At 36.8% G+C, this 12,042-nt stretch overlaps 1 protein-coding gene across 4 annotated transcripts in view; it reads right to left on the bottom strand.

Moving 5' to 3' along the window:
* The window catches only part of RNF111 (ring finger protein 111), a 49,976-nt gene that overhangs the window by 11,926 nt on the left and 26,008 nt on the right, over nt 1-12,042 (bottom strand). For all 4 annotated transcript variants that reach the window (XM_032194799.1, XM_032194802.1, XM_032194800.1 and 1 more), the window contains exons 3-8: nt 10,899-11,025; nt 7,917-8,080; nt 5,508-5,705; nt 4,292-4,611; nt 3,189-3,444; nt 2,091-2,442 (exon numbers count right to left, since the gene is read on the bottom strand). In XM_032194799.1, coding sequence (XP_032050690.1) covers nt 2,091-2,442; nt 3,189-3,444; nt 4,292-4,611; nt 5,508-5,705; nt 7,917-8,080; nt 10,899-11,025 — 1,417 coding nt within the window. The remainder of the gene's footprint in view (nt 1-2,090; nt 2,443-3,188; nt 3,445-4,291; nt 4,612-5,507; nt 5,706-7,916; nt 8,081-10,898; nt 11,026-12,042) is intronic.

Raw genomic sequence — 12,042 nt, 5'->3', positions numbered from 1 at the left:
ACCACCAGAAATTATTAGGGGTAAACAAGCACACTAATCAGAGGTAATTTGCCTTGAAACACGTTTGCATCATAGCTCAAGTAATAAGAGAACAGTTCCTTCCATTCCAGCTGGTACAGAACAACTACAGTTTTGGACAAAATCTTTGCAAAAAACCTGCTGGCTGATTTCTGCTACTTTACCATCTTCCACTTACCACAAAAAAATTGATTAGTGTTTTTATTTCCGTTGCATTCAAAGCAGAATTATTTTATTATTATTATTCAGCCTAGAGACTTGGATTTTACTAAGAGCAGGAAACTCCCTTCACATTCAGTCCCACCTTAAACTTCCAGACAGAGCAGATTACATTTTGTAATCTACATACATCTAAAAAAATAAGAGGTTACTTAAAGCATACTATTCTAACCAATGCAAATTGATGCTTCTTCAGAGAAATCTGTTGAGCTTGTATAAATTATGTTACATGGTACGTACCACTGCAGGAAACTAACACAACACGGATACAATTATCACAGCAGAACCTATTCCTAGTCTCACCTCTGTTCAGTTCATTAACTATGGGAAAAATCTGGAACAACATATTTTTAAAAAGATTTTAAACATAAATACTATATGGTATATGAACGCAATGCACCATCAAATGCTGCCTTCTGCACATTTTGTTGCCAATCCCAAGATCCAAAGAAAGTTTTAGTTGTACCCAGTGTTTGAGACATGACAGTAAGGATACTAACCACTCTCTACTTACAATTTTGAAAGAGTTCTGTGTCACTAGAAGGTATACAAGCTGGAAGACTATCCCATATACTATTTCTAGAAATGAAGGATGAAACAACATCCTGAGAACTCTTGAGAGGTTGAAACAAGGAACTGAAGGAATCAGAATTCTGCTATCACGAAGTTTCTAGAACAAGTAAGATGGCTATCACTTTTGTTTTTGCTTGAAATTCAGTCTCCCACTTGACCTGGCTTGAGCGTTCCAAAATTGATTTTTGTATACTACTCCATAATCACAGGCATACACAACCAGTACCCTTGCATGCTGAAGTCAGGGTGTTGAGGTCATACCATTTGCATAACAGATAAAGAACAGGTCCAGGTTCAAAACTGTCATGACTGAGAAAGAAGAGAAACATATGACTTCCCTACAGAAAAACACAGATCTGTCATGTATGTCATGTATCACTGTCAGCAGAGTTAGTACCTATAGGGTTCTTTTGTGGTTTTGTTTAAGTATCTGAAAACTGTTTACGAAGTTGTGGTTAAAGCAAATTTTTGTTTCAGCATTAACATCTAAATCTGTTTTATATTAGGTACTGGTAGAATTAATATAAAAATGTTAGGAGAAACAACTAGGGAGTTCTTGCTTGAAATGCTCTTGAATATCTAAAAGCATTATCTCCAAAACAAAATAGCTTCAGTTATGCTTTGATTGAATTCCAAGCCAGTACTGACCTGATTTCTGTTGATACTAGCGTCTAGTTTAGCAACAGCAGTATCTCTTAAACAGTATCAAGAAAGCTACACCTCAATATCCGTCACCTTCTGATAGGCATTATTCAGTGTTTCTTCTCTTCTCAAGACCAAGGTGTAGTAAAGCTAGGCATTTATCTAAGATTAAATCTTCATTAAACCTGGTAAGCCATCTCTTATGAGAAGTCCATCTTATCTTAAAGCATTAGTTACATAAGAAGGATCTTAATAGTATCAGCAATGCAAAAGACAAGACATTTTTAAGAAACATGGAAGGAGCTTATGATGTACTTTTTAGGCTGTCCAGCTTGAAAAGGAATTCCTGCCTATTATCTGAAGGATAATTAATGGGCAAGAGAAACAAAGCTTCACTTCTCTTCCATAACCAATTCACTGTACTTCTTGCCTCACCTGGACGCAACAATGAATGTAGTGACAAGAACAGGTTCAGTCTAAATGCTCACTCAACTGCGATGGTATGTAAAGACACTTGGTTTAATGCTAACAGTTCCTAACCATGCAATTACAATTTGAGATCCACATGCAACATTTTACAAACCTGAGGGAAACGAATTATATGTTTAGATAACGTTCTGAGTACATTTGTGACATACGTTGGGTGTTGCATCATTCTTCTTCTCTGGACCTCCATCCTCTGGATCACTTCATGAGGATGTAGCCTCTGTGCTGGAGGTGCTGTTGCAGGGATGTGATGGGAGATAGGCTGATGTGCTGCCGGAAGATGCTGTGGAATCGGAGCAGCTGCATTGGCTAAAGGATGAGTTGGTGGCGGAGGTGGAACAGGATGAGAAGATGCGTGGGAGGAGATTGAAGGATGGAAGGGATGCACTGGATGAGGAATAACATAATCTACTTGAGGTGGAGGTTGTGGCTGCGGAGGAGGATTTCCATGAGAGTGGGGACATGCAGAAGCTTGATGGTGAAGAGGTCTGGTCAAAGAAGCATCTGCAATGAAAACAGAGACTTTTGATCTTGTCCATAGTAGTTTCTGGATGAAATTTATAAAAAACATCAGTATATTCACACAGGTGCTTTGATGTTGTTATACCAATATAAAACAGTGGCAACATGGGAATTTGTGTATATTCAGCTTCTCAGATGACTCCAGTGATGCATCCTACAAGCCCACACTTCCTGCAGCCACTACTCTTTTTTCTTAGGTTGGTAAAAAGTAGGCATCTGTGATGCATGTTGAAAAGGATATACATAGTAAGAAATTTTACTTCATTTGTTGTTTTTAAATACTCTTTTTCCCCTTCAAGTCCGCTATTTTGTAGACATAACACATCAAACGAGTTAGTTAACTCTGAGCCTGCTAAAGCAGAACTCATTGGAGATATATGGAAGGGGAAGATATAAGGAAAAAAACGAAAAGGTGTTACTAAAAAACAAAGGATAAAAATATTTTTGTAGTAAATACTTTTTTTTGAAGTTTGAATGTTAAGAGCTGCCACTCAAAAATGACTTCTTCCAAAAGAAAATATTTTAATTTCCCCTTGGTTACGTGTAATTCCTCTACATAAACTTAACCATTTAAATACATTTCTTAGCATGCATTTTTCTAGGCCATTTTTACAATCAAAGTAAGCAGACAGTAAAAGTTTTCATATGTTGTCAGGGAAGCTGTTTTCTTGTTTGTTTTGTCATCCGTTCCAACGCACAGATATCCAGAACTTATCATCAGTACTTACAGGGAGAATGCATATAATGCCGGCAGGAAGAAAGCGATGCCTGAGGAGGAGGTTGGGGCTGGGGCTGTGCAACCATACTTGATCCATACCCATCTATCGTTATTGATTGGCTTGGGCCAGCACCAGCCTGATGCCCATAAATCGCAGTTCGAGATGAAGAACCAGGACAGCAGGGGTCAAAAGCAGACGTTCCATGAAAAGCACCACTTCCATGACTTCTTATGCCATTGCTGCTTAAGTCTACTGGCAACGCCTGCTGCATAAACAAACCACCTCTTTTTCAAGCAATTCTTCAGACATTGAAAACAAAGTCACCCTCAAACATAATATGCTAAAAAACGAATAAATACTATCTGGGATCCAGGTTTTTAAGTTTTAAGACTTGGTTCTGGAACATTCCTTAGATACGATTAACATTTCTTATTCCTAAATTCTTGAATCTGACAAAAGAGACTGAATTAGTTATACCAGTACCATATAAACACACAAGGCTACGATGGATAAATCAAGTCTGTGGGAGCTGCACACTTTGAATTATTTGCAGGCAAACAACAAACTTTAGTGTTTTCAGTTGTGTCTACTGTATTACACTTAAAACATACACCAGATTGTGCCAATTTAATTTACAACATGTAGAACTATCAGTAACGTTCTTAGATTTTTAACAGTATTGTTTTAGATCTGTTTTTTAGTTACTTTGGAAGTCTTAAAAGCAATGACTTTAGAAAAGCAACTTTTCTTTTTATAAACTGAACCTTAGACTGATTTTTCTTCCCTTAAAGCAGCTCACTTATGCACAAAACTATGATCTGCAAAGTGTATTCCAAGGTATTTATGTTTGTTTTGACTAAATAGCAAAATAAAATAAGCCTTATAGTCATCAAGATAACGTCAGCTGTCAATGATTATTTGTCAGGTTATGACTTCTCTTACAATATGTGGACACACAAATGCAAACTAACTCAAATTTTCTGTTTAGTTCCTTTTTATCATGTCTGCTACAGAACATGAAAATAATCCACAATTCAGCATCCTATTCTATTCTTCCATACCTATAACACAACTTGAAATCACAAAGGAATAGTTACAAAAATTAAACGTGCCTGCTCATGGTAACTGGTGCCAGAACTGCTGCTTGCTCCACAAGGGGCAGGCACTGGAGGAGGCCTTTCAACAGGGCAGCTGGAGTCACTGAACGAAGGAGACAGCGGAACAGCTGGGTGAGGGTTGTGGTGGTGGTGGTGGTGGTGTTGAAAGTGGTGGCCATGCTGCTGAAAGCAGCTTGTATGCGGATGCCCCAGTGCATGATGATTCTGTGAAGATCCTCCACATGGAGAATGCTGAGGGCAGCAAGATGGTAACCGTGGCATGGCCGGAGGGCCAGTTTCCAGTGTCGTATTAGATGCAGTTCTTCTCGTATCATCTTTAAATTAAAAGAAGTTAATATTAAAGTATAAGAAATTAGTAAAGCCAAACACCATAAAGCAGAGTCTGAAATTTAAAAAACAGTACTTCATGATTAAATAATTAACTGATCAGAAAACAGATATAGCCTACAACAAAACAAACTGGATAAAAAAAAATGAGGATTTAGCCATGCCTGCCAAATGAAGCAAACATGAACAGTTTCAGTGAATGTACACATGAAAACCACTAGAGGAAACGAACTGAAACTTGCTTTATTATTCCAGTAGTTTAACACACATTATCAGGGAAGTAGAAAAGACTGTCCCTGTGGCTAATATGTACAGACCTATTTTGATCCAGTATCCTCAAATTCCTTTGTCAGTGTGGTCAGCTCAGGTTGTTTTTGTACATCACCTGACTTGCAGAAAGTGAAAGAGCACCCATATCTCAGACACGTTGCAAGTGCTACCCATACTTACAGCTGTTATAGGTCTGTATAGACATGCTTCCAGTGAAGCAATCTACAGGTTGACATCTTTCACTTCCTTATACCACATACATAAAAAACCCTACAACACTGCCATGGAGGTCTCCACTCCCAGTGAACTATATTCTGCCTCCTCGGAAATTAAGTGCATGGTTATTGATCAGATATAATCGAACCTTCCCAATAAGTGAGCATAGAATGCTCCTGCACCACCTCATTCATCTTTGGGACAAAAGTGATCACTGTTTTCAGATTCCTTTCCTCTCAACTTTACACAGTCAATCTAACCAATCTCAACTTATTATTGCTATCTTCAGTCCTAAAAGATCATAAGCTACTTAAGCTAGAGGAGGTTAATCAGCTTTCTCTATCTCCTTTGTACTGGCAGGCAATACAACAGTTTAGAAAGCTCTCATATTCTGTACCTCCAGCTGAAGAACCAGCAGTGCTGCTATTCGGAAGACTGGAAGTCGTCTCTGGTGCTGCAGAGGGCTGGCTGGTGGAGACGTTTGGAGCTGCATCAGAGGCCTGCTCTGAGGTAGACGTACTAGAACTGTTACTGGAACCAGAACTCACAACCTGGGGCTCCACCCTAGCTGATGTGGTTGGCACAACTGTCGGCTCTAGCAGGGGAAGAAAAAAGTTTCCACGTTCTGAAAACAGTTACTAACGTATTTGCGGAAGTTTTCTATAAATTCAAAGGCTAAGTATTCTAAGATTAAGTATTACCCTTACCATCTTTTAAGGCCTACGAAGCACAAGAAAGTTTTTAGATAACTAACCAAGAACATCATAATAACATCTAAACTAGATGAGCTACTTTACTTCACAAGCTTCAGCTATTCTATATGTACATTTTTAAAGACCACTGTGAGATAAACTTGGTTTCTAGTCTCAGTAGACGTTGAGACTAGAATCAGATTCATTAATCAGTATTTGAGACTTCAAGTTCATTTTGCAGATTATGAAGAATATACATACATACATATATATTTCGTTGGACCCACAGAAAATTTACCACACTTCATAGATTTTGTTCTCTACTACACAACTGTGAACAAGTAAAGTTTTAAAAGGATAAATAAATGGTGGCATAGTTCAAATTCAGTTTTAAAAAGTCTGCCTTTGACTACGTTTAAAATTTCTAACTACTGACAAGGCAATGACATGCCTAGGAATAAGAGATACCATAAAAGGTAAGATCAGAAACAGAACAGCTTTTTTTTTTTTTTTAGTAAAAAATGCCTGCATGGGTATAATAAAAAAGCATTAAGATAGTTCAAATGCTTCTCTTACACAAAGTCTTGAAGTAAAATGACTCGTTTTCAAGATTTCTCTCCTAATCTAATAGGTATATCAGCAACTCAACACGGAAGGGAATAAGCGCATCTCCCTTTCTGCAGTCTTCCAGATGATCACATTAAAAACGTCACTTGATATCTATGCTTAAATCCCTTTAAATTTAAATGTGGCGTTCTGATTTTAATTAAAGCAAGTATTTTCGGGAAGTACGTTTAAATTCAGGCAAAAAACCATCCGTGAAACAGGACACACAGAGCCTAAGACTGGTGTGTGAATACATAGTACATGAGACTGGATGCTAATGCATTCTAAAAGCAATCCTGCAGCCATGCAACTTATTCTATTAGCCTCAAGCATCCTACTAGCCTATTACCGTTTTGATTTGTTACCAATAATGCAAGCAGTTCTGTTCCCTCTCTACCTCTCTCCACCCCCCAAAAAACATAAAACAAATAAAAGCCAGTAGGCTTGGTCAATCTCAAAATGCTAGCTAAGAAAAAAATATTTTTAAACACACTTCCCAGGTGTTAATTCACAAAGGTAAGTGGGAAGATAACCCTTTTACACTCATGTAAGTAGCCAAGTTTTAATACTGGTACCTTTGAAGACATCCATAAAGTTAGGAATAAGTACATCCTTGCCTTGTAACAGTTTCAATTCAGAATGTGTCTATTTTCACAATGGTTTGTATGTGACACATGTACATGTAAGTTACATCAATAAATGCTATTTCCTCTCCAATGATAGAGCTGTTGGGATATTTCATAGTAAAACTATAAAGCACAAAAAAGCTGTAAATCAACCTATCTTCTTCCTTTAAAACCATCAACAAACCAAAAAATTCCAAACCATCCAAATCACCCCCAAAAATCAAAGCATCTTAAAGAATAATACAACTTTCATACAGAGATGGAACTGTAACAGTGCAAAACTTCTGTTAAACATTCACAGCAGGGCATACCCAAAAAATTCTTCAGAGTGACTACCAGCAACACCAACAAAAACACGTATGAGTTTAAGACTTTCCTCTGGCAACATCTAACAATAATAATTGAAAATCTTTCTTATGATTTTCAGCAGGAATACATTTAAGTGCCAGTACGTTTTAACACGAAGAGGCAATGAGAGGTCACAGTTTCAGAAATCGAGCATGCTTTACTATACATATATATATATATTTTTTTTTAATTCATTTGTACTCCAAAGAAGAGTCATAACTCCGAAGCACTACCATGAGATTTTCCTTTCCTAACGCCGTACTGAAATAAAAACATAGATTTAGAGCCGTGGTTCCAACCTAGTCTGTAATTCCTGCCTGGTGACTCACCTTTCAGACTCACACTCAAGTCAGCTTTTTAAAGAAAGTTAGACATGGAGGATCCACTGAAATATCTGAACTTTTAATTTGAAAAATAAAGTTGCAAGAAGATTTTCTGACATTCTACCAGACTTTTCCACAAAACAGTATGCAACTAATACAATTAATTCAGCTCACCTTAAAGGAAGGAACTTCTCAGAGCAGTATGACTTACCATCCTCATCCACCGTGAGGTCCACGACTTCTGCTGCGTTCTGTCTGAGGGGCTGTATGACTGTGGAAATCCTGCTGCGGTTCCGCTGCTCTTGAGGCCGCGCAGCGTGAGAACTAGAGCTTTGTCCCCAGTGTGATCTTGAGTGTCCGAGTGTTGAACGAGACCTTAAAAAAGGTATTAGCTTAACTACTGACCTAAATCTTGCCTTTTTGTTTTTCCTTCCACCTCACTGTTTGGGAGGCTGCTGTTTTATTTTTCAATAATAGAATAGAGTTTTGTTATGCTGAAATACACATCTAGTGAATATGGCGCAGCAAGGCATTTAAGTGTTACTGCAGCCTGTAACAGACAACATAACAGCACCTATCTAACAGGTAGAAATTAGACATCTTTAATATTTGTTTCTGTGAAATAAACACCAGTAATTTATTTTAAAAAAAATCACTGTGAAACTGTATCAGTCAAGCAGCGATCACATCAATATTATGTTTTTATTTTCTTGTAGAACACGAGTCTCTGAATCCTATGCTATTCCTATGCAGTCTGAAACAGATCTATCAATGATGAAAGAAGCGTTAAGATTGTAAAAATTAGTAAATATTAAGTTTTGAGTGTTAATTTGAGATGACGTGTTTTCAGAGGATGATTTCTAATCTTTAATGTTGAAGTTCAGAGATTGCTTTGGACATTCTCTTAAACATTTCCCTCACTCCCATTTAGAAATAAACACAGCTTTGTATTATGCGTTATGAAGCTTAAGTGAAATGTAGCTGAAGAAAGGAAATCATAAGCCCGTACCATACCTAAGGAAACGGACAGGTTTGTTTCTGTAATATAACAGCATCCATTCTATTTAATGCTACAGAGCATCAGAAATAGTATTTTAATTTTTGCTACTCCGATTTTTTTTTATTTTTTTTTTTACTTCCACCAAAAATACATTTTTACCATTTAAAGCAGGTAAAAGTCTATCCACAAGTTACATGACAATAAAGGAAACCATTTATCTTGCTCTGAACAGTATTCTGAGATTGGTAGATAGTTTTCATAATGTTCAGTTTGCTTACAGCATTTACATTTTTATCCTGAACTACCATTAAGACTTCCAATAGCTGCCTTTGTTCCTTAAATTGTTCTTTGACAAAGCTAACATTCCTGAACCACAGGAAAATCTGCATAGTAATTAACATTCAAAGTACTGAAGACTAGTGTGGAAGGGACACTTCCTGACGTTTTGGTATCAAGATTGGAATTGGAATTTAAGACTCTTCCTTGCCATAGCAATCTTCCTGGAATTGTTTTTGTACTGTATTTGTTAATCACACAGAATCATGACATTTTCCAATAAAAAACCAAAAATTTCATGAGAAGATAATAAATTTTGAGTACATCTCTTCTTAACAGTTGAGGGAAAGTACATAAAGGGCTCGACAGCAAAAAAAAAAAAATTCTATTTGCCCACCCCATTATGAATTTAATAAAAATTAATTTAAGAAGTCTGCATGTTAGAAAGTCTAACAAATTGAATGGATCAAAATTTAAATACACCAGAAAAAACTCTTGGTTCAGTCCCTTCCTCAATGAAGAGGAAAACACCACTGACATCAATATAAATAAGAGGGGTGTTGCTGCTGTTATCTTGGCAGTACCACTGCAGAAGGTAAGGTAGAAAAGTAGTAATTTTTTTGTATGTATTTTTTTTTATGGCTACTACAGCAAACACTTCCTATTGATGGTGAGAAGAGGAAAGCTGAGTTTTAAACAGCATTTTATGCATCTTTAATCAGGTTTCAACTGACATTCTGTAAGCACTATCATCATATTGCCTCCTTTTTAACCCCCCTAAAGCTTCACATGAAGTTTTAAGTGGCTAAAACAAACTTGATCCAGCTCTAGCTGAAGTCTTTGCAAGAATATTTCTCATAAGTTTTACAATTGTTCTTCTCAACAACACATTCGTATGGATAAATTAACTATTTCTGGAAACATATTTCTAACCATCTCAAGAGAAAGCATCTATTGATTCTGCAGCTTTTGCTTTCTTACAAAGAATATTCTACATCTTTAAATATAAAGAATTATAAAGAAACATGTTGTTGAATAAATCCATTTTTAAAATGTTGATTTCTTTCATCTCTCCCTGTTTTCTCTGCTACAAAATATGCAACCCAGATTTATAAGTATGACATCTTGTGTGTGTGTCAGTTTTAAAAAAAAATATCAAGGAGCTTGTTTGAAGCACTCATGAAATCCCCCTCATTATGCACACACCTGACTAAACCATGAAATGAGTTTTGCTAGGATATGCCATTTATTCCAATGAAGTGATGTCTGTAGGAAAATCCATCTGTTTTTTAACTTTAAAATTACATTAATGAAAGCAAAATCTGCTGAGAAACACACAGGATGTTTGTATATTTTACTGTCTATTTTTCCTTTGTCATTTTATAAAAAATTGATGGCCATTCTTCATATTCCACAGTTTTGTCCTCATGTTCACAAACAAGTGTATTTAATTGGTAGGCATCTCCAACAGTCCCATGCACATGACAGTTTCAAGTCTTCCACTTCAAGGAAGTCCTCTCTATTAGATTTTAGAGAACCTGACAAATATGGAGCAAAATTTCCATAGGGGCACAGAAGAACAGGAAAACATTATGAGGCAGTGGCTTCACAGAAAGATGCTTTCAGAGCAAGGTTGTTCTCTCTAGGATCACACTACACAGCTTTGCTTCCCTGAAGTTCTCCCTCTCAGACACACTATCCACAGCCACCTCACCAAATCCATCAGTTGTATTTTCAAGCTTTAGCAAAGCTGTGGGGTTTGACTTTTTCTCTTTTGGAATCATAAATGCATACTAGGCCTGGTAGTATATAATTTCTGTAACGTTACGTTATGGGCTTTTAATGATACAGACCCTTGTGACAAACACTGAGTCAAGCAAAATTTTACTAATACAAAGAGACACCAGTCTTACTCACCTGTAGCTCTCACCAACTGTGACAATCTCCACTTCACTATCCGTTGAGGTAACGTTTATTTCTTCATTAGCAGTGACCTGGGGAGTGGAGGATGCTTCAATCACCACAACATCTTCATCAATACTTCCTAATGAGGAAAGAGGAAGAAGAAAGTTTGCATACTTAATTTTAAAAGCTGTCATTTGAGACTTTTTTCCCCCTTGACTTAAAATGTAGGTGCATTTCATAGTTTATGTCAAAACTTTAGGTGCAACTGTCAAATACGTGACCTAATTATGAGAGGTAGCAATTCTGCTTTAAGTATTTATGAGTAAAAGGAAGATGACAAAGAGGGGGGGAAGCTACAGATGTGCAAATTTACATTCTACTGTGTATTGGAAGTGATTCTGGCTAATTTTATCAGCTGTAACACCGATGAGATTCAGTCATTTAATATAAAACCAAAAGCTTTGAAACTAGCAAAGCAGGAGTGGTTTATTATTATTTAATAGCTTTATTTTTTTCGTATGTTCATACGTATTCAAATCTAACCTTAAGGCTAGACAATAGCAACAGGAAAAGCGATGTACCAACTAAGAAACGTTACTCATTTCCAAAACAAATTGAAGACCACAAATGCATTGATGCTTATAACATCTTTAAGTCTACACTTTCATTGGCATTCACAATCATATAATAGACTGGCAAAGTTAAAAATGGAACTATCAGCAGTAGAAATAACCAAATACCTCACAAAATCAACTCAGAGACAAGATTTGCCAGGAAATAATTCCTGCTTTAGGAAGAGTGGTTAAAGTTCCAGTCTAGTACCCATACATATGGGAACCCTTCTCTGTAGCTACGATACTGGCAATGACAAGTTTGAATACCTAGAATACTTAAATTGAGCTATAAATTTACTCACTGTTCCAATGCCACTGAACACAAAGGAATTTATTAAATAAATGAGCTTTCTACCTTAGAAAGAACAAAGTCTACCATTTTGAGATCTGAGAATTTCTCTAAGAAAAGTGCTTAAAGAATTTGGCCTCACTCCAGTCAGTAATTCTGTCCTGTATGGACTGTTCTGCCCCACGACAAGGTGCATGCTCCTTTCTTCATTCATTCACAGCAGGCAACAGCTCCCTGGTCTAGCAGAAGGGCT

The sequence above is a fragment of the Aythya fuligula genome, chromosome 11 (assembly GCF_009819795.1).
Source record: "Aythya fuligula isolate bAytFul2 chromosome 11, bAytFul2.pri, whole genome shotgun sequence".
Lineage (NCBI taxonomy): Eukaryota > Metazoa > Chordata > Aves > Anseriformes > Anatidae > Aythya > Aythya fuligula.
The sequence above is the reverse complement of the archived record's forward strand: the minus strand, read 5'-3'. Positions and strand labels throughout refer to the sequence as shown.